This window comes from Mustela nivalis (assembly GCF_964662115.1).
Source record: "Mustela nivalis genome assembly, chromosome: 8".
NCBI lineage: Eukaryota > Metazoa > Chordata > Mammalia > Carnivora > Mustelidae > Mustela > Mustela nivalis.
In genome coordinates, this window is record NC_139027.1 from 61,131,112 (window position 1) to 61,154,172 (window position 23,061).

The window sequence follows — 23,061 nt, forward strand, 5'->3', positions numbered from 1 at the left end:
TGCCCAGTGCACAGCCTCCCTCCAGAGTTTTTTCCTTGCTCTCTTGGTGTGTGGCATGTGGGCCGTGGACACCCCAAAGCCCAGCTAGAGGTGCAGCCTGGGATGTGGTGACATTAACGCGAAAGGACTGGCTAATTGACTTGCAAAATATAGGTTAGGGAGTTTTATGGGATATCAAATTATCTTACTCTTTCTCTGATTAAAGACAAAATATTATATTAAGTAGATCATTACATGAGTAAAAGGTTAGACCTTCACACACTTAGAGGTGTAGCGCTGGTGTTCCCCCTGCTGCCGCTGCAGAGGCCCCATGGCAAATAGCGGACGTGAGGCTGGGAGACTCAGTGCTCATGGAAATGTGCAATGTCTGAATAGAGAAGTTAGATTTAGAGAAAGGGTGTCTGCCCTGGCTTTGAGTGTCCTGAGTCTTTTTGATACTGATAGACTAGAATCTCAAAATTAGATATGAATTTGTTCTGATTCCATTGCTGTTAGCAGAGAAAAGGACGGACCTGTGAAAGGCGGAGTGAGCAGCAGGCAGAGGGGCGGCCAGCTTTCAGAGATGGGCTCAGTCCCGGTCGGCCTGTGAGGGGCATTCCCGGGCCATGGAGTGGAAACATCCCATCAAGGGACATGGTGGGTCCATGACTACCAGCGGCTTGGCTGTCACCCCGTGATGCCTTGGTCAACTGTCTAATGGTGTCAGGTTCTTCCTGAAAGAAATTTCAGTCCTAATCCTGTTGTTGGGGTGGAGCCTCCACTTGTCTGATCCTCATCTGCCACCTAATCCGTCATGCCTCCCCCACCCCCACCGACTTCTGTGCGTTACTAATTTCAAAGCCTGAGACCCTCATGCCACCATAGGGCTGGTGATCTGTAGAAAGCGGCAATTTGAAGGCTTTTCAGGCCAGATGAATTGAAGACGTGTTGGTCTTTAGAAATTATTTCTTAAAGTGTGTGTGTGTGTGTGTGTGTGTGTGTGTGTGTAGAGTGAGTAGAGGTTTCTTGGATTTCTCTCTTTGGTACTTAACTACACATACGGGCATTCGGTGGTCCATCCGTGTTTGGCATGTCATCTTTTCCATCATGTGAGAAGAAGCCATGGTTGCCAAAGACGAAATGGGGCAGCGTGGGCCAGTAGAGCTGCTGTTGGTGTCTTGATTTGATGTGTGCGGCAGAGAGCAGATCACAAGTCATTCTCTGGAAATGAGCCAAGATCCACCTGCAGAGCAGTGACCCTGAAAGCCCCAGTACCAGCCTTCCCAGGATGTCTTAACCTTCAGCAGCCTTTTTGTCAAATCCACTTCAGAATGGAGAACAGCTTGCCTCTGTCCCATCCTGTTGACCTGCCGACAGACAGGAGTGTTAGAAACTTTGAATAGATATGGAAACAGAGCCCTAAAAATACTAAACAGACCTTGTATGTTGCTGGGGGTGGGTGGGTGGGGGTGGGGATCAGGAGGTTGGAGAAAGTAGAGGAAATACTAAAATGTGCAGCCTCATTCCCTGTCTTGTTGAAAATGGGGATCAGATGTAGCAATATCTATTTCCAAGAGAAGACAAAGCCATCTGTTGGGCGAGGGTGTCTGTCTGGAAGGCCTGGAATTGCTGTGTGACCTTAGGGAAACACTTGCCTTCTCTGGGTTGAGCTCAGCTGGTGGCTCACAAAGGGGCGGTGCTGGTATTTATAGACCATGTTTGAGAGTCCCGAGTGGAAGGCACTTCACTTCTCAGCTCAGAATAGCAAGCGTTGTCTCTTATTTCTAGGTTGCTGGGACAGCTTCGTAGGAGCCTCATAGTCGGCAGCTTGGTGACGTTGGACAAAGGGTTCATCTTTTGAAATGAGTTGATTGGTTTTTGCCACTTGCCACATTGTTTTATGGGTCTAGATTTTTTCTTATTTTTTCCTCACAGGCGGTGTGTAATGGAATAGGGAATCTGCCCTGGCTCACACGATCCTGTTTTGTCAGTTGGCTTTAATGACACTGAGGGTTTTCCTGGGGCTGGTGTCTGGAAGCCACTGGCCAACCGGACAGCAGCAGGATGTGGGAAGAGACATGGGCCCCTTTGGGGTTAGCGGCCCACTGTGGCTGTCGAGGATGCTGTCCTTGGGAATCTTGCTGGGGTCGCCTTGCTCCACCCTGCTGGGTCGCGGTGACTTTAGCTAATTCGGGGGCTGTGTGAATTCATCGGTCTAGCTGGTGGCATATCCCACCCCATCCCGTCTCACTGCGCTTCAGAAGCCAGCAACTTGCAAGGCCAGGTTCCCATTACCCTTAGCTGCCTGCGTTTGTTTGCAGGACCTCAAGGAAGAATTGGGTCTTCTTAGGGAACTGGGCCCAGTATCAAACTTGAAGTCAACGTGGGAATAGTGGCAAGCAAGGGACAGCTTGTTTTTCTAGGGTTGGCCCTTGTTCTTGGTGGGGGTGTGCAAATTGTTTTTATATTGCCTATTTTGTTTTTTTTTTTTTTTAAGATTTTATTTATTTATTTGACAGACAGAGATCACAAGTAGGCAGAGAGGCAGGCAGAGAGAGAGAGGAGGAAGCAGGCTCTCACTAAGCAGAGAGCCCGATGTGGGGCTTGATCCCAGGACCCTGAGATCATGACCTGCGCTGAAGGCAGAGGCTTAACCCTCTGAGCCACCCAGGCACCCCCCCGTATATTGCCTATTTTGACTTACATACTGTTCTTGTTGTTGACCGAGTCTTAGGCAAGTGCCACAGAGCATTTCCTTTTGGCCTAAACATGATGACATTTATATGAACTTGATGAAGTAAACACAGATTTATATACATGATCATGGACGCATCACCCATCCCCTTGTCCACCCCAGCACACATCCTATAAGAAGCTATTCCTAAGTGAGAATGCCTATAATTTTGAGGTCTTTCATTGGAATGGTGATCAGGGCATAAAACCTCAGCCCCATATGCATTTTTGCTTGAGTTGTTAACTTTTCCTTGCTTCCTCTTCTTTTTTTCCTCCCCCTTCAAAGTCCCCCTTCCCTTAAGAAAAAACCTGTGAGCCAGGCTGAAAGTACAGACTAGACCACTACCTTACCAGGTGCAGCTGCTGACCAGCACAAAAAAAAAAAAAAAAAAAAAGAAATATTTTTTTAAAAGAAGGTTGGAGGAGGTAGTTTCTGTTCCACAATCACTGCAATTTCAATAAAAAGCAACCTGGTTTATCTGTAAAACCTACTTCCCTTTCTGTGAATGTGACCATTTTCAATAGCAGAGGACCCTGGTGTGTGTGTGTGTGTGTGTGTGTGTGTGGTGGGGGTAACGGGATGAAAGGTGGCAGAAGGGAGATGCTAGTGAGTATGGAAGGAAGAGAGATGAGAGGTGGAAAAGAGGAGGGGAAGAGAGAAGGCAAAGAGACAGGTGGGAAAGAGGATTGAAATCTGAGCTATTTTTAGCTGAATGTGAATGCAGATTTCATCAGGCTTGCTGGCTGTGGGGAGACACTGTGTGGGGACAGTCACCTTGCATGTAACTTCCTGCAAAGCGGCCATGGTGACTAAATTCTCTGACACTGTCAGAGTTTGGACAACCCTGCCAGCTCCTGGAAGGGCAGCCCAACAACTGTCACAGGCAAAGCATCAAAAGCGTGAGCTGTCGATAGTGACCTGCATTTGCAGAAAATCTGAGGGCTTTCTAATTAACAGGGGAGCTCTAAATTACAGGAAAGCTGTTCGACAAGCCCCCTCAGATGCCATAAGTGTCACGGCGCGGATCATCATTACATCTAACAAGCTTCTGATTTTTAACAGAAGCTGTGAGGTGAACTTGCTTATAATGGTTCAGTTTCGGGGCGGGGGAGGGGGATGCAACCCTCTGCCCTGAAAAGGAAGAAAGAAAGAAGGGAGGGAAGAAAGAAAGAACAAGAAGGAAAGAAAAGAGGGGGGCGGGAAATGAAAAGAAATTCTCATGCCAGTGCTTGGGGCTAACGCTCAGATCCCATTCCCGAATTCTTGCCTTTGTTGCTAGCTGAAGCATTCAGATACATCCTCTGTTTTAGCTTCTCCTGACTGTAATCTGTGTCTGCTAATAAACCAGCTCATTCATTTGATGTCCCCCAGAGACAAGCATCTTCTGCAAGTTATTTCTGACCATCACGTAATCTGTGGGGTCTGAATTGTTGAACACGGTGCCCCAAACCAGACCAACTTGAACATTACAATCAAAACACATACTATAGATGACAGTTGATTAGGGTTCTCAACTTGGATGGAGAAACTGACCAGGGGCAGCTGTACCCGAGGACTTGCCTGAGATAGCTTGGTGTTCATCTGAGATCAGGCCTTCTGACCCTGGCCCTGTGCAAAGAGTCGGGTCTTTGCACAGGGCCAGGGTATTTGAACCCCAGTCGGAGGCATTGATTGATTTAAAGCAGCTTTCAGAGGCCTGAGTGGCGTGGCTCATTTGTATGCCTTCCTCTGTGGGTGCTCCCCTTGCAAGACCATTTCTCTACCATGGGATATCCACTGGAAGAGCAGAGGGCCATAAACCTTGATGGCTGACTGCCATGGTTCGGGAAGGGCTGCATTTGGGGTGGTAGTGCTTCGGCTTGTGTGGACTCCCCCAAACTACCCATACCATCCTTGCAATTATTCATGGGAAATAAAATAACATAAATCACGCGGCCTGATTCTTCTCAAACAGCTTACAGAATAATCACAGGCTGACGTGCAGGTTTTCTTGCAGTGTCTTTATCAGTAAATCAGATTTTGAGCATTTATCAGCAAAAGTTAGATTTAAACATCATTCCTGTAATGTGTGAAAGAAAGATTTGTTTCAGTGGGGACTCTGCCAATCAGTGATCTTACAGCTTGACTCTGCTATCAATTATTGCTGCAATTATTTGTCTAGTTGGATATTTAAAATGTCATCAGAAAGAGATGATTACATATTCCAGAAAGCAAGGCACTGTATAATCAGATGAACTGAATCCAGTTAAATGTAGTGTGGTACCAACCTGTCCTTCAAAGTACGACGGTTGAGCTACCACCAGAGCCGAAGCCTTCTGCCTGGTTTTCAGGAAGCTGATCTTAACCTTGGGAGGCAGTGTGCTGCCGGGGTCGGGTGATACTCAATTATGGGAAACTTTCCAAGTCTGAAAATGGAATTGCTCCTTCAGATACACGAGAAGTGCATTCTGGTTATCTCATTCAGTTCATCTGCAAATCTATAAATAAGAAGTCCCTCTATTCTTCTTGCTTCCTGTGGATTTAAATGCCAAATCCTGATTTGTGGCGAAGTTGTCACATGCCCCTTTTCCCACTCTCTCTGCCTGGTGCCCAAGATCTAAGCAGTGGCGGTAGAAATTACAACTCTTTGGAAGCCAAGAAAAATCTCCCTTTCTCACTTTTCTCCAATTCCGGATATTCTCGGCCCTGCTTCATCTATCAGCCTTCTCCCCACTCCTCCTCCACTGCACACCCTCCTTCTGTCCGCTCCACGAACAGGAAACAAATACAGCTTCAAATTTATTTATTTTTTTATGGAGGAAAAGAGACCACAACCTGAACGAACAACACAAAAACTCCAACCAAACTAAGCTCTGTAGACAAAATTGTCCCAAATGTTCCCCTTAAGAGTCTGACCCTAATTCTGGGTGTCAGGAGTGCCCCTGATGAATAAGACGTTCCATCTGAAAGCGACAGCCAAGCCCTCTGCTGGGAGATGTTAGGCCATCCCCATTCCTACAACACCTGGAGGCTGCAGGGATGCTCTTTGTATCTAGGTGGATTTTGTGAGTTAGAGAACAAGCATGGTGGGCTGGCTGGAAGGGTTTTTCCCAGTCCACTTCCTATACAAGCATGCTGAGCTCTTATGAGTCCACAACACCTTGGGGGTCTGTTAAGAAATTAATCTCGGGGTACCTGGGTCACTCCGTCATTCATTGTCCACTTTTGATCTTGACTCAGGTCTTGATCTAGCAGTTGTGAGTTCGAGTCCCACATTGAGGCCAATGACTAGGGCCTACTTAAAAAAAAAAAAAAAGGAAGGAAGGGAAGAAGAAAGGAAGGAAGGTAGGTGTGTGTGAATCTCATCTGTGGGGGCAAAAAAAGCACCTTTTAAAAAACACTGGAGCCCTGGGTTGTGTGCACTTATAGGAAAGAGAAAGATGGAGGAGGTGGACCATCCAAAAAAAAAAACCGCAAACCCAGAAAACTTTTAAAAAGTCACAACCCATTGAAACAGAGAAGAAACACTGTCCATGCTGTAATCAGTGTTGGCCAGGAGTGGGCAGTGGACAGACCTGTCTGTCACGTTGGTCCCCTCTCCACCTTCACTGGCTGTGCTCCAGGACCCTGGCCTTGCCTGGGTTTCCCTGCCAGGCCCCGCAGCGTGTAGGTTGGTGAGCCAGGTCAGCTGACCACACTGCCCTTTTGTGAGAGGACAGATATTGCTTTGGCCTTTGAAAGCAGGTCATCTGCTTGTGGTGGGTGAGGTATACTGTATTAAAGCCACAGAACAAAGGGGTGAAGGGCCTGGTTTAGCTCTTGAGTGATGGAGACGAGGCCCTGGGGTCTGAATGTCTGCCCTGTTCTTGGGATTCCTGCTCTATTTTTATTGTAAGGGTGCACGTTTCTTTCTTTCTGCCCTCTAGCATGTCCCAAGCCGAGGTGGGGGCCTAGGCCTGTGGGTAGGCAGGGAATCTGTGGGGCTGTCTCTGAAGCCCACAGCCATGGTTTCACATGCCACAGCCCTTGCCAGGCCTTGGGCTGGGGAGCCTGGGGCCTCACGGAGCGCAGCAGGCCTTTGCATTCTTTCTTTCCCAGGCCTCCGTGGGGCCGCGCCAGGATATGGTGCAACTCATGGGTGATGAGGTGTGGGCGGCTGCAGGTGTTCTCCTGCATCTGAGACGGGGAGGCAGCTGAGATCAGCCTGCCAGCCTTTTCTGCACCTTCCATGGCCAGCTTCCTAGCCTGGTTTTTAAGCCCTTTTAGTGTAGCAAAACCATGGGTTCTAAATAGAATTATTTGAACTGAAGAACTTCACACTGTTCTTTCTCTTGGGGCAGAAAGATAGGGGTGTAGGTGGGGGATGAGAATAGAGGAAAGTGTGGGAGATTACTAAAAAAAAAAAAAAAAAAAAAAAAAAAAAAAAAAAAATTGAGAGAGGGAAAGGAAAGGGACCCAGATTAGGTAATTGGGGCCAGTTCATTAGAAGACTTAAGAAAATCTGACATTGATTGTAACTCTTCTAACTGTGTGATTATATGGCATTTGGAAGGTGAATTATTAACCTGATTGTCCATAACAACCATTGAGTAAATATACAATTAGAGATTGCCAAAATTGTACAGTGAACTGATGGGCCAGCAGCCACCTTCAAGGGGCTGTAATCATTTCCCAGGTCAAGGCTGACCTGGAGGTTCCTTGGTTAGTGAATCATTTACTGGAGTGACCTCAGGGAGGGAAGGTTCCCCTGGTCGCTGCTGGCTCTGTGCAGCTCCTTCCAGCCAGCTCGTGGAGAATAAAGGGTTCCCTAACATGAAGGAAAGTCCACTGAGCAGTGCTCAGGTTCTGACTGTTTATTAAGAGACTTTTCTCTGCCTGGGATGGTGTCAGGCCATGAGAGGTGGACAATACCGTCTTGGTTCTCAGAAGTCTGGGAGTTTAGTGGAGGAGCCCATGCCGGTGAATGCATGATGATCAGGGGGGACTCTGGGCCCAGGAGAAATGCAGTGCAGAGCTGAAGATGGAGGAATGGCATAGCCTTTGTCATCCCCTCCATTGTCTATCCAGGGCCCTTTGTGAATGTCTGCCCGTGCCCCCAGCCCTAGGTACAGGAGGGCCCCCCCCTCTGGGTAATCTCAGTGGGGCCTCCTCCTGGGGAAGTCCACAGCCCGCTCACACTGAGGAGCCAGCCTGTGTCAGCCAAGAGCCTCGGGCCATAAATGCAAAGTATGGTTGAACAAAAGCAGCTTTTGAGTGAGAAAGCTGAGTGGAGTTGTCCCAACCTGTCAACTTCAGATTTCTTTCCTCCTCCCCATAAATCAAAAAACGGTTGGTGGAAGGGAGGGACAGAAGCGTTTCATTTTCAGATTTTGTAAGAAAATAAAATCAAATCAAAAGAACCTGTCCCACGCTGATACCTTACATGCCAGGTTTGAGCCTGAGGCAAATTTTTGTGGCCATGTAATAAGCCTCTTTAAAATGGTGACAGACCCTTGACTCTTTGCCTTGAATTACACTGATAAAAGACATTTTATTGCGTTAGAGCTGGGGCAGGAGTACAGGACGGTTCTTGCCTGGTCGGCCTCTTTGAAACCGCGTCAGCCCTGCTGTCCACACTCCCCACCACCTGACAAGGTTTGAGCACCATCGCGGCGGAGATCTGTGGGCCCATGACAGAGGGGGCTTTCTACCCAGCAGTCGAAAGTTGAGGCTCTTGGAAGTAAAAGGATTTCAGCCTGAGGGGCTTGTTAAGGAGAGTGGAGTGTCTCCGTTCTTGGTAGACAAAAGAGATCCTGACACTGGTGGCTCTAGGTCAGTCTCATGGTTGGGACCCCCAGGAAACAGAGCGCAGCTGGGAAAGCGAACCCTCTCAGACCTCATCTCCCCAGCCGACTTAGAGACATTCCAAAGAAACGATTCCAGGGTCTCCCTTGTAGTGTTGGACCCCTATATGTCCCCCTTGATCCTTATGGAATAAAGACAGGGGATTGTGGCCCCTTTGCCCAGGGAGGCCAGGTCTCCACTGGCTGAGCCCCCAAGTGAACCTGTTCACTGGGTAGAAAGGAGTTGAGATGGTGCGTTCTTGGTTTGAAGAGCTTGGAGGTGTCTGATAACTCTGGGTGTTACCCTTGCTGAATCAACAGAATTAGTAAAGCCAAGAACAGCTAGCAACACCCACCCTGTGGCTGGATTGGGAACTCTTGAATGAGTGTAGATGATACATGTGGGCATCTCTTTTTTATTCAGGAAATTCTTTCCAGGTTGGTTAGTGGTATAAATGAAGGATTAGAAATTGGGGAAAAAGCCAGGAAAATGACGAGGAAGCCAAGAAAATAGGCTTCAGATAAATAGGCTATGTCCTCCTCTCCTTTGTTCTGTGGGATTCTGTCAGGGAGGTTAGGGCTGAGGCCAGAGCTTGGCTGCTCTGTGCCCAGAAGGAGGGAAGGTGCTGAGGGACTGAGGAAGATGGTAGCAGAAGTTGGAGGAGCTTGTGGGCGGGCAGAGGCCTGTTTCTGAAAGAAGGACTAGCTGCCTTGGGATGAGGCCTGGCCTCACAGGACCAGAACCCTTCTTGATTCAATCTCACCTCAGGCGAGAGGGCAGCCTAGTTTTTTTCCTGAAGAAATGTCAGAGCCTGACCTGCTAGACCATTTTTTTTTTCTTTTTAGTTTGTAGAGCTTTGAAGCCTTAAATTAGTTCTCATAATTTCCGAGCACTTCTGTATTAACCATAGGACATAATAGGTTTTAATTCTGGAGAATGGCCAGTTCTGGTTCTAAGAATCTCTTGGCCAAGATTGTCACAGAGCCTTTGACCTGAAGATTATGCCTTCCCCACTGCCTGAAACGCAGGTGAACACACACACACACACACACACACACCACTTTATAGTCCCAGGAAGGCAAGTGATTGCCTGTAAATGGCATTAAGACTTGTGTCTAGACAACACACCCTGCCTTGGCTCACCTCGAGGGCTCCTGAGGTAAGTGCCGATGAGGGGCAAAGCTTGGTCCCTAGAAAGGTGGACTGGACTCTGAGCTCCAGCCCTGCCTTCATGACCTGCAGCAGGATGCTTTTTGCACCTTCTGCTTTCTCCTTGAGGAGGTGAGGATAACACCTTCCCTCATCCCACAGGATTACCATAGGGCCAGAATGTGAGGAGGATGCTTTGGGAAGAAGGAGGATATCCTTTCTTAAGAAGGGCCAAGCTGGGAGGCTTGACACAGCCTTCCTGGGGCTCCCTGTCCTTTGGGGCCCCGTTCCCTTGAATGGCTGCACAGATCAGCCCTGGAAGATAAGACTAGAAAATTCTCCAGCTCCGTGGGTGGTCAACCATGCCTATGCCCTCCCTCGTCTCTCCAGCACCTCACTGCCCCAGCCTGTTGACCTCCTCCTCCACAGCACCCAAGAACACCTGAAAACATCAAGGGTCTCTTTATAAATGCCAAGCTTAGGGTTTTTTAAAGTTTATTCTGGTATTTTCTTGAGACTGATGAAAATGGTGGTGTGGAGGCAGAAATTATGTTTGCCGTGAACTGACACAGATAAAAAGGCTGGGGGTGGCCTCTTTAGAGTAATTTGGGAGTTGCGTGTTCTGCCGGCTTTGATAGACAAGTCTTCTGCTCTGGCTGGTGTTATCAGAATTAAACGTTTGCTGAGCAAATGGTCAGTCTCATTGGACCCATCTTCCTGGCCCAAATGCCTTTCCCTCCCTTCAGGGCCTTCATTCCACCCTTCTCAGACACCTAATACTGAAGTCAGGAGAAACTCAAGTGTGGTTTTCAAGACTATCCAGGTGTCTGGGACCATGATTTTCCATCTTTTTCTTCATTTATCCTGTGGGTAGGGGGGGCATGAGTGGTGTCTGTGAGTGTATTTGTGGGAAGTTGGACAGTTTGGGTGACAGAAAGGAATTCAGGGCAGCTCCTTGGATCACTGCCCCCTTCTCACCACAGAGGTATTGCACTGAGCCCCACCTTAAGGAAGCCCAATACCCACCAAATCTCATCAATGGCAACTGATAAATTAGAGGGTGATTTTTCACATTACAGAAAAGATTGTTAACTTTTCAAAAGGTTTCACCACAGGGTTACTTTAAATAGTGAGCTCCCCCACTGAATTTAAAGTGTTTGTTTACAGATCATTAACTACTTGACAGAGAGGTTGGGGAGGGGGTGGAGGAAGAAGCACTTAAAAGGTAAAAATGTTAGAAGCCCTGCCAATTTTCGATGGGCCTGGAAGGGTGATGAAACATCTCTGAAATTATGTTGGTTAGCAAATGCGATTCCGTTTACAGAAACTCACTTTACACATGGCTTTCCAGGAAACCTTCACATTGGTTGAAGGCAGGGACCATTGGACCCTGGGGCCTTGCTGCCCTGGTTTGAGGTGGCTGGGAGAGGACTCTGGCTCTCCTAGAGTTCTGTGTGTGCCCTCGTGAGCTGTGGGCGCCAGGCTCTGGCATGAGGCCGAGCTTTGCCACTGGCCGTCTGGCACGGACAGCTGAGACCTTTTCCCTTGACATTTAGCCTGAGTTTGTGGAAAGTTTTTTCCTGGTTCTCTGTGACCTTCAGTCTCTTTGGCTCTGGACCCACCTAGGTTTCCTCCTTGAAGCGTAGACAGGTGAGCCTGGCAAGATTGTGTCCCAGGAAGCTGAAATCTACCACCAGGCCTACCTTCTGAGCCGAAGAATTAGGCTGGCAGCTGAACCCAGCCCACACTGGTGTGTAGGTTCTTGCTAGTCCCTGCAAGGGCATGAGGGGCACAGGCCCATCCTGGCCAGTGTTTAGGATGGCCCAGAGACGGTCTCTTCACTGCATCCCAAACTCCTCTACTACATCTGGTCTCAGAGAGACTGACTGGCCTGGGAAACTGGAGGGAGTCCTCCATCGGATCCAGTCTGCTCTTTTTAAGGACAAGAACACTTCGGGTCAGAAAGGGGAAGGGATTTACCAAGGTCATGCACCGCTGGTGAGTGGCAGAGTGGGGATCGAAGACTCTGGATTCTTGACTTCATCCATGCCAGCAGCCTCTCCAGAGGAGCGAATCCCTGACGTCCTAAAGGAAGAGAAGAATCTGAGAGTGAGCGTCAGTGCAGCTCATGGGCCTGGGCATCTTTAAAAGTAGTTCTCCTATTCTCCCAAATAACCTGAGAAAGACCCCAGGTAAAAGCAAAACTACCTGTGCAAACGCACGCCTGCCCGCACACATGCACGGACACTCCACCCCAGACAAACAAAATGCTCAAAGAAGGACTCAGAGCAGGGGGTGGGGGAGTGTGAAAGGACCCGGCCTTCCCTGTGGCTTTGAAGAGAAGAAAGGGGGAAATTTGGAGGGAAGGTCAAGTTGGTGATTGAAGAGACAAAGCAGGGTATGAAAATCTCCACACTTCTTGCACAGTCATTTGTTGAAAATGTGTTTGCAAGTACAAGCCCATCTTAAACTGCCAATGATACATCTGATAGAGATTATTTAAGCCAGGGAGGCAATACCACCAAGAAGAACGTGGCTATCAACACTTGTTTGTCTGACTCAGAGAAATGAAACAGTGAATTCTGCCTCAGTGGACCACCCACCATTCATCAGGGGAGAAAAATGGAGGTGGGGGGGCGGGGACAAAGCAGGACAGGCGAACTTCCGTGAAGAGTTTCACAAGCGTTCACAGGGCTGTGTCGCTTCTTTTAAGAAAATGTGATATTTAGGGATGACTGGGTGGCTCAGTTGGTTGGACAACTGCCTTCCGCTCAGGTCATGATCCTAGAAGTCCCGGGATCGAGTCCTGCATCAGGCTCCCAGCTCCACAGGGAGTCTGCTTCTCTCTCTGCCCTTCTCCTCACTGATGCTCTCTCTCACTGTCTCTCTCTCAAATAAATAAATAAAATCTTTAAAAAAAAAAAAAAAGAAGAAGAAGAAGAAGAAGAAAAGGTGATATTTGGAAGTATGAACTTGTCAAAGCTGAAGACTTTGTAGAAGTCCTCAGTTTATTTAGATGAGCAGATCCTCTGTCGTCAACTCAATGGATCGGTGTACAATATTTTGATTTCAATGTAACTACCTGTTGGGCCCCCATTTGCTCTGTGCACACCTTGGCCTTTGCTCCTCTGAGCCCCTATACCTACTTTTGCTTTTGTCTAGAAGGTCCTTCCTCTTGGCTCTCCAGGTACAGTTCGTAAGTTACCTCTGCCTGAAAGCCGCTCTCCTCCCTTTCAAGTGGAAGTAATTTCTCTTCCTTTGAATTTTTATAGCAGTTTATCTGTGGCTCTCTCATGACACACTTTCTGCATGGGAGTGGAGCGATTTCTGTCCAGGCCTTATCTTCTCTACTAGTGGAAGGCTGCCTCGGGAAGTCTGTGTCTGGGTTTTCTTTGTGTTAACCGGCAGACGTTGGCCCATTGCTTTGGGCCTCACAGGCCCTCAGTAAATAGTTGTTGAATGAATGCATGGAAGAATGAATGAATGGAATTAACCTGGGTGACACATCTTGCCCAGTGAGGTACATAGTTAAACAAAGGGGAAAAAAAGTCCTAAGACAATTTGTCTTTATATAGCTGCCCTTCCAGTCTCCTTGATAAGTTCTACCATTCTAAGGCAAAAGCCTGAAGTGTAATAAAAATTTATCTAATTCACAATCAAGTGAAAATACTTTGGGCCCAGAGCCAAAGAATATTATTGGAGTGCACTTTTTTCAACACCCTAAATTTAACCAGCTGGAATTCTTTTTTTAAGTACCATCCTATTCAACCTTTTGAAATGAAGGATTTGCCTTTTAGTGGGAAATCTGCATTTCAACACAAAGATGGAGCACAATGTCTTTGGTTTCGTTATTCTTCAGAAAAGCAAGCTCTTTTTTTTTTTTTTCTTTTTTGAATTATATGCTTTGCTTATGTTAAAGACACAGACTGCAGAAATTTTGTTTAGGCCTGACAGATTGGTAGCTCGCATTTTTTGCATTTTTATAGATAAAGGGGCATGGAAAGTGGCATCTCTCCTCCCCTCGTTCAGTGAGTTCCTACGGTAAGAAATCGAAAGGTGAAGTTAGTTTTTAGATAGTCAGGGCTCAGCTAAGAGTATAGAATTGGTCAAAAAAGAAGAGTTTTTCATGTATAATTGATGAAATGAAGTCAGTGATGAAGTATCAAGGAACGTAGAGATCATGAGTAAGTTTCAGCAGAGACATTCTGTTCAGTGTGATATCTCTAGAATTCCTGCTTGCTTTCATTTGTACAGGATACATTTTTTTTTTAAAGATTTTATTTATTTATTTGACAGAGATCACAAGTAGGCAGAGAGGCAGGCAGAGAGAAAGTAGGAAGCAGGCTCCCTACAGAGCAGAGAACCCAGTGCGGGGCTCGATCCCAGGATCCTGGGATGGTGACCTGAGCCGAAGGCAGAGGCTTTAACCCCCTGACCCACCCAGGCACCCCTGTACAGGATACACTTTTTAGAGAGCATCACAATTTGGTAAAACCTCAGCTCGTAAAAAAAGCAATGGTGGAAAAAATGCTCGTGGAAAATGCTCATTTCTAGAACAAAAGGGAATGCAATTTTGACAATATCAGAAGGTTAATTAAGAAGTCTGTTAGCGATGATAAACCTGGCACATTTTCAGTTTAGACTGACATGACTCAAGACACCGACATAGCTAATGTTTGCTCTATAATACTGTGATAAGTCACAGAATCTCAGAGAGGAGCTGGTATCTATTGTAAACGGAAGGTCAAGAGCTAGAAAGACGTTTAGTGGATTTGCTTTCCAGTTAAAGAAGCCTCTGTCCCAGACTAGCGGCCCTACTGTTACTTTTATTATTTGGATCCACTAATATTGATAGAACTGGAATTGGTTCATTCAGCAATCCGTCTAAACTTTCAGGATGAATTTTTAAATGTAGTCGGTAAGTTGGCTGGGGGAAGAGGGGATTGGAGAATTTTGGAACTGGAACAGAGGGTCAGGGTCCTTTATTTCAGCCTATCACCCAATATTGAGATTCCCTCCCCATCATGGTGGGCTGTCATTCTTTTCGTTTTCTTTTCTTTTTTTTTTTTTTAAAGGTTTTATTTATTTATTTGACAGAGAGAGACAGCGAGAGAGGAAACACAAGCAGGGAGAGTGTGAGAGGGAGAAGCAGGCTTCCCGAAGAGCAGGGAGCCTGATGCAGGGCTCAATCCCAAGACCCTGGGATCACTCCCTGAGCTGAGGGCAGAAGCTTAACACACTGAACCACCCAGGTGCCCCATGTCATTCTTTTCTTCAATATCCAGAGTGAATGGGAAGTAACAGCTTCCCAAGGTAACCCATTCTACATGGGGACAACTCTGTTCCCTTTGTGCCCTACCTAGTTGAAAAACAGAGAAGTTTTCTGAAAACGTATGTTCAAAAGATACCTGGATGGCTCAGTCAGTTGAGTTTCTGCCTTCGGCTTGATCCCAGGGTCCTGGGATGGAGCCCGGCATTGGGCTGTCTTCTTGGTAGGGAGCCTGCTTCTCCTTCTCCTGCCTGCCACTGCGCCTGCTTGTGCCCGTCTCTCTTTCTCTGTCAAATAAATAAATAAAATCTCTTTAAAAGAAAAATAAAACATACATCCAAGAAAGGAAACACATACATGTGTATACATTATAGTAAATATCACATATCTCTACATCCGTGTACACCGCTAGAGAGGCCTGGGGGTTTAATACCTGATAAAGCTTGGCCACCAGAAAGTCATCAGGCATGTTGTAGATGATGCTTCGTACTTAGCTGTTTGGGCTCCTTTGTAGATCAGCAGTATTACTTGTCGATGAGGAGACTATAGTGTGGCTGCGTTTCATACCCAGTGATTAATTTCAGAAACAAACAGCATGGCAATAATAAAGGAGTCTTTGAGATGCTCTTGAGGAAACCTAGAACTTGATTTAAGGACCTTAAATTCCAGGGACATACCACAGGGCTGAGAGAGCTCTGCATCCAAAGTTGGTACCTATTGTATATAGAAATGTAAAGTGACCAGTGTAAAGCATTAAATCAAAACCATTCCCAATTTACTGCAGATTTTTAATGAGACCTGAAAAATAAGATTCATTATTTTTTATTCAGCCGTAAAGACACATTGCAACTTAACAATGCATAAGGCATTTCCAAGGCCCCAAGTGGAAATGCTGGGTCTCTAGAGAACTTTGTGAACCAGAACAGGTTAACACACCTTTTGCCAGAAGCATACAGGCATTTGAAAAGACTGATCCGGAAGAGGGCAACACATTACATGTGTGAGTCCAGACGAGGAAACAGCCCAGCTCCTAACTCTGTCCCTGCCGTGTGCCACAGCTGCTTTCTCAAACATTTCAGCTTTGGTGGAAGTGGTGAGGACACCATCTGTCAGACATAAACCAGTCTGGATGTTGTCTTGTGCAAAGAGCATTCCCTGTTGGATGGAAAGCTTGGATCTGTTCTCTGTCCTGTCACTGAAGAAGGGTGACCCTGAGATTCCACATGAAGGGATTCTTAGCTATGTCCTAAGCTTGCTCTGTCTTTGACTGTTCTAAAGGAGGTGAGTCCCAGACAGAAGAGACGATAGTCTCGTAGCCATTCTGGCTCTCTGCCAGAAGAACATGCTTCCAGCTTCCATGCCTCCCTCGTCCTAGGACAGCAGGATTAAACTGGAACTGTGCCCACATATCACCTGGAGGAGTTGTTCAACATCGATTGCTGCCCGGCCCCCACCCCCAGGTGTTTATTCAGTGAGTCTGAGGTGGGCCTGAGAATTTGCATTTCCAACGGGCTCCCAGAGAATGCTGATATTGGGCCTCCAGTCTGGAACTGCTGCCCTGAGAGTGCCACCAAGGAAACGAAAGAGAGAATAGCCAGACTGCCCACTTTCTAGCCCACCACTCCCTGGGGAAAATGAAGAGCAAAGGCCTTCAGCCAGGGGTGGCTCAGGCAGGTAGACCTGCTCGTTGAGTGCAATGCTTAGAAGCATTCATTGTGAGACTTTGCCTAAAACATGTTGAAGTCATTGCAAAAAGTTAAACCCTAGGGAGGCGATTAACAATTTAGCATTTTCAGTTCCAGTGAGAACTGCCGTCTACTTACCAAGGGGAATGTGTTCAGTGGGAGAGGCTGCAGAGTCTGCTGGGGTTCCCCACTGCCTTTGTTTTGACACTCTTCCTGGAGAAAGAGAAATGCAAGGATGGGTCTCTCCGAAAGGCAGTGTCAATAGCTTGTTAAGCTGATAGGAACAGTTTGTCTCTCTTTAGCTGGCTAATTCTGCAGGGGAAGCAGTGGTAGAGGGTGAAAGCAGAGAGATCTGGGTTGGGATGGGTGTGGGGGGGGTGCGGGGTGGGGGCATGGGAAGCTAAGAGGCTCAGGAGGCAGATCAGGTGTCGGTTTCCAATTTTAAAGCTCAGTCAGTTTATTTGGACCTTCAAAAGGCCCACTGAGCACCTTTGGGTTGGACTTTCTCCCAAGACGTTGTTAGGAGAAATTCTTTCTCTTAACGGGTCAGGAGAAAGGGAGCCCCCCACACGGGCACTTCTTGGGCGGGAACCCGGAGAAGAGCTGGATGGATATCCCAGAAAAGAGCACAGGATGGGGTCAGGAGACAATTCCGATCTTCACTTCAACCGTCAGCATAGCTGTGGGCCAGCCATTTAATTTCTCAAGGCCTCAGTCTCCCCATCTGTAAAATGAAGGCATAGACTTGAGGATCTTGAAGGTTTCTTAGAATTCAAAAGCCAAAAGCAGGGTTGTGGTGCCAGATACCCAGATACTGTCCTTGATAAGCCCCTGCTTTGCCACATGGCCTGGCCTTGTGGAAGAGTGAACCAGGCTGCTGCCCCCGAAGCTCAGCTTGCTCAGGGCTGACGAGTCTGTAGACAGGTTTGCCAACCGAAGGTAAATGTGAGTGGTCAGACCTAGATTAGGCGAAGAGCCCTCCCATTTCTTGCTGGAGGCCTGTCAAGGCACCTCAAGGCTCTTCTCAGAGGAAGTGGCAGAGAGTTTGAAATCAGACTGTCCCCGGGCAGGGGTCCAGGTCCCATGCTGCATTTTTGCCAGGGTCACAGAGCTACCTCAGTTGTGTGGGTCTCCTAAGGAAAGGATTTCCATCTTAGTCTCATGCTGAGCAAATTTAGGAAATGGCTAAAGGCAAGAGCAAGCGCAAAGATGGGTTCTCAGACTTCTTGTTGAAAAACACAATGACTAAATCTGCAGTGAATTTTACCCTCTACTCTCAATACCCTGTTTATAATATAAACGATCAAATGAAGACTTACTTTTTTTTTTTTTTTAAGTCTAGTCTTTGCACTTTTCATGGGTTCATTTTGTGGTATTTATTTTGTTTGGAGTTAGAGCGGAGGATATGTCTCTGGAGATGGTCTCCAAGAGCAGCCCCCCCTTTGCAGGCCTGGTAACAACAGAGTATAAGATCTTCCACGAGCACCACGCCATTGTTACCCACCGGGCTCCCCATGAAAGGGAGCCTTGTGCTGACTGCCCTGGCTGTTCTTGGCAGCGTGAATCTCTATAAGGAGAACAGGATGTATTTTACACTTGAGACCTGCTATCCTAGAGTCTAACAACAACACTTTTAAGTGCTCTTAATATTAAGCTAATGGAAAACATACTCTGTTTACTCACCATCAAAGTCTGTTTTTCTTCTCTCCCTCCTCCCCCAATCATCACAACCTCCCAGCCTCTAGAACACACTGAGTATCTCCTGCTCCATCGATCTACACTCTGTCTCAAGGTTGACCTCTCCATGCTTGGTTGGCTCAAGGTGGACTTGGAAAAACTAGGAACTTACCACATAAACCATGTAATCCCCAGGTCGCACAAACCAAATATTTCTTTTCTCACAAAAGTCTCAGTGCTAGAAATGCTTGATTTACTGCTAGATTTATGTTTGTTAGTGTGAGAAGTCTTTTCTCCTCGCCAGAGAGCGACCAAGTGCAGTAGAATGGAGAAGGTGGGCCACTTTTTCTGGGTGCTTGGTTCTCTCCTTGTCACGTAAGAGTAGGATTCCTCACTCTCAAGATGTGGAGTTGGCCAAAGTTATTTGGACCCCAGAAGTCTAATCTTTATTCTCCACTGCTTTGTGTTGTAAGAAGCCGTGTCTATGTGGGGTATTCCATTGATGCGATTTTAGAGAAGAGTCTATTCTAGATTCTTGCCCAACCAAGTCCACAATGCCCACGATTTCCCTGTCTTTGAAGGCACTGTCCTAAGCACAGCTTGGGAAGAGGGAGCAATGGGACAGGGAAGACAGAATGGGCCTCTCTATTCTAGAAGGAATGATTCACAGATCCACTATTTCCTACTTGCATATTGTTTTTTGTTTGGGCTTGTCTTTTATAGTAAATGTATGCATGTAAACCAGCCTTGCAGATAAATCCCCTCCCTTTTGCAGTCTACCCCCAGTATTACCAATTTTCCCCTTGCTATTTACATGTCTCTTATTGTAAGACAATAAACAAGCAATAAGAAGCAAAGGAACCAAAGGCCAACCCCCCCCCCATTAAAACAAACCCCTTTTCTTTTGTCTAAAAAGACCAAAATCAAAAACAAAACAAAATTGTGGAAATAACTTCATCGCTGTTTGTTTGATGCAGGCCTTGGGCCTGTTAACTATCTGCAAGGCTGTTGTAATGATGTTAATCTATTTTAATGGAATTGAAATGTGATATCCTGTGGTTTACGATGCACATTGTTTGTAGCTTTAGTGCTTGATTTTGGGTTTCTTTCACAGATAAACTTCTGCACTGGAGGGGCCTGTCCTCCCCTCGTTCTGCACACGGAGCTCTAATCCCCACGCCCGGGATGAGTGCAGAATATGCCCCGCAGGGTATTTGTAAGTTGAGCATTATTTCTTCTACAAATGTCCGTGTGTATAAAGCTGAGAGTTTCTGGAAATTACCCTTACTTTTTAAGTACTGAAAAGAGTTACTTTCAAAACAGATTGGCATTCTCATCTGCATTATTCCATTACTCACTGGAACCCTCTCTCCCGCCCCAATCCACACCCCCTCCCTTTTTCCTCCTCCCCTTTCCTCACTGGAGACAGAACTGACAGCAGTTCATCCCTGGGGGTAGGGGGAGGTAGGGGGGTGGAGGGCGAGGGAGGTGGCCTCCCCAGGGTCTTAGCTGTCTCCACTGCTGGTGACCATATACCATCTGTGTGTTCAGGCCCCATTTTATTGCTGGACATTCGCTTGCATGGCCTCATTTAGGATTTGGAATTTATTCCATGGAGTCCGTGTTAGCAGAGGCCAGAACCAAAAGAAGTCAATGTAGAGTTACTTTAGAGCTGTGCTCATGTGTGTTATATGTGCATTTCCATGTGTATTGAAGCATGGTATATTTGTATATCCACATGGTGCATTATATATGTGCATACATATGCAATTTCTACTTATTTTTCTCCTAGTTTTAGAGACAAATGCACAGCCTTGTTGCTTAAATTCAAAGAGTCCACCGTCACCCACATCACTACCACTAATACCATGTACTTGTTCAAACCAATTTTATGGTGGGGAAATTTTTCTGAAATGTAGATTTGTATGTTGGTGAAAATGTGTTTGAAAAGATGTTGTTTTAAAAGGTAATTCAGTTTGCTTTTCTATGGAGTAACAAATGATATGAGTCATGCATGGCTACAAAGTCAGATGGGGGTGGGGGTTGATTCTACCCCGAACACAAGAAAGCAGCTTCCTGAAAAAAAGAAGTGTGGCATCTAATCTTTAGTTAAGGAATGTTATTTTTACTTGGAAAGTGTGTGAAAACTAACCTGTTGTAGACAGAAGAAAGGAAACGGGGAGTGTGTCATGGAAAGAAAAGAACAAGATGCTGCAGGTGTTCAGCTAGAGAGGGGCCTGGTTATTCGGTGGGAGACGGAAGGTAGACCTAACCATCCAGTGAATGGTGTCTGCAGGGCAGGGCTTGCGCCCTGAGACCAAATTGGAAGCCAGTTGTTTGTTTTGTTAACTCCTAGGTAATCCTAGGTAACAAGGACTCATTGTGTGAATTTCACAAGTCCTCCAGTCCCGAGGGCTGGGCGGTGGAGGGGTTAAAACACCACTTCTGCCACCCCCTCCCCAACACCAGGCTGGGCCTAAGGCTGGCTTAGGTCACAGACTATAGAGTTTAGGGGGTTGGACTCATGGTTTCGAGTCCCTACATGCTGACTGGGTGGGGAGAGCGCTCCTCGTTTGGCTGGGGGTGCCTGGGGCCCCGCACTGGGCCGTGGGAACAGAACCACCCGTGGAGGGAAGGGGAAAGAGGGGACTGGGGTGGTGGAGAGGAGGGTGGGGCTGAGTGGCCACTGGCTGATGGCCTGGGAAACAGTTCCATCCTCTCTCTCTTCCACTGACCCTCCTAAGGGCAGGGAGTTGGGTTCGAGGGGTGCAAGCTAGGAGCCTGATACAGAGCCCTTGTCTTCTCCCCGTCTTCCCGCAAAGGGAGGGTGCCTAGATTGCTGGTGCCCATGCTGGCAGGACCAGTTTTAGGAGTGACCAAACAATGTATTTGGAGATGGGTTGTGGAACTCCAGAAAGCTGTGGAGCAAAGCTGACCCCCAGGCCACTCAGCTGCCTTAACTAGCTGCCCCCTTGGCTTTCAGAGCACTTAGCCCTTACCTTGTGGCTTCCCTGCTGGTGGAGCACAGTCGTGGGCCCTAATGTGGCCCCCACCTGCTGCCCTCTAGCCAAGGCCTCTGCTGGGCCTGAGGTGAGGCCTGGATTCTGGATTCCAGCCTTCTTCTGGAAGCCCTTCTGGGCATGCGACCTGGTCGGTCATCATGCTAGGGAACTCATCAATGCTGGGAGTAAGGAAAACTCATGTTTACCTTGGTCCAGGTAGTTTACATGTGGCTTTTATAAGCATCTGTCATCTAAGCCTCATAGTTCTGTCAGGTACTGTTTTTATGCTCATTTTACAGATAGGAAACCTAAGGGCCAAAGAAATGACTGGTTCTGAGCCCTGGTGTCCGACCTTGTTCTTCTAAATTCTGAGGCTGAGATCACAGGTCTCTTTAGCATTAGTGGCAAACTAAAAATGGGGTTACTCCTTCCTATATAGTAAAATGAAATAAAATAACAGCTGGTAGGTGAGCTAATAGCCGATTTTAACTGTTTGCTGCCTGGAGTTCCTGCGCTGGGGGCCAGGTCTCCACTTATTGCTCTAAATCAAAACAATCCCCGTGAATGCCCAATGAGGCTCTCAAATTGAGAAGTTGATTTTCGTCAGAGTAAATGAAGAATATTATTATATTTTGCACGTCAATAAATCAATGTAGTCCTAATTTTGCCACGCAGGAAATCAATTCTGGTCTTTCTAAACCATCAAAGATGTTATGAACAAAGTAATTTCACAAATTATGGCAAGTAACACATTTATTGATGACTGCAGTTTAGGAATTGAGAATCTGTGAGCACCGTAATATAATATGGTGCACTGGTGTGAGCCGAGTGAAACACAGATTATATGGTGAAACTGTAATGCATCATTTGCTATTAGTGGGCTGGTAATAATTACCAGTTTCAAAGCAGCTCTTTTGAGGTAATCTTTAGTCTCATTCGTAACAGCCCTTCTCATTGACATTATGATTACACTAGCTGCCCTCACAATCTAGAATATCTAGTTGATAGGAATACTACAACGCGATAGTGAAAACTGTATGTTGTATGCTCATTATAAGATGAAATGCCATCTTCTCTGACCTGATGTATGAGAAGAGAGGGTAACAGTATGGTGTGAACATACTGGAGCATGAGCACATCACTGGCTCTGAAAGCAAAATTTTAGGAAGTTCAGAGAGCAAAATCAAACAGACGATTCCCCTTTAAGCCTTTTGGGGAGGGTGCAGGTGAGATCCTTGGAGCTGTGCCAGATACCTTTCGGCACTCACCAGTAGCCTTCCCGTTCATGGTGTGTGCGAAACTGGCATTGCTAATCATGGGTCCAATCCTGAGTTTCAATCGAATATTATAATCTAAGATATGATTTTAAGGCATTTGGAGTGATGAAAGTGTTAAGGACTTGTTCCAGCTGACAAATCTCCTTTTTACTTATCCAGTTCGGATTGTCAGGCCAAATGTATGATAATAACACAGAGTCCTAGGGAGGCAAAGGAGAAAGCCACAGAGGGTCACGTTAGTTGGAACCAGATCGGTTTTTTCCTGCCTATTTAGGACCCAAGTCATTGTTCAACAACAACAAAAAATTTATGAAAATACTCTCAATGATGCTTTTTATTTCCCTTTGAAGAGAGGAGGCAAACAAAAATAGGCAGATAATGTGATACTAATGTCAGCGTTTTCTTTCAAAATCTTTCTGTCTTTTTTTTTTCTCCCTCCACATTAGGCAAATGTTGGAAACCTAATTTTGGTATCTTATCATCTAAT

The 23,061-nt window shown here is 46.6% G+C and overlaps 1 protein-coding gene across 14 annotated transcripts in view; it reads left to right on the forward strand.

The window, feature by feature from the left end:
- The window catches only part of BCL11A (BCL11 transcription factor A), a 102,713-nt gene that overhangs the window by 67,449 nt on the left and 12,203 nt on the right, over window positions 1-23,061 (forward strand). For 9 of the 14 annotated variants that reach the window (XM_082746722.1, XM_082746716.1, XM_082746723.1 and 6 more), the window contains one exon: window positions 19,410-19,511. The exons of the other annotated variants lie outside the window; for them this stretch is intronic. In XM_082746722.1, coding sequence (XP_082602848.1) covers window positions 19,410-19,511 — 102 coding nt within the window. The remainder of the gene's footprint in view (window positions 1-19,409; window positions 19,512-23,061) is intronic. 14 annotated transcript variants of the gene reach the window in all.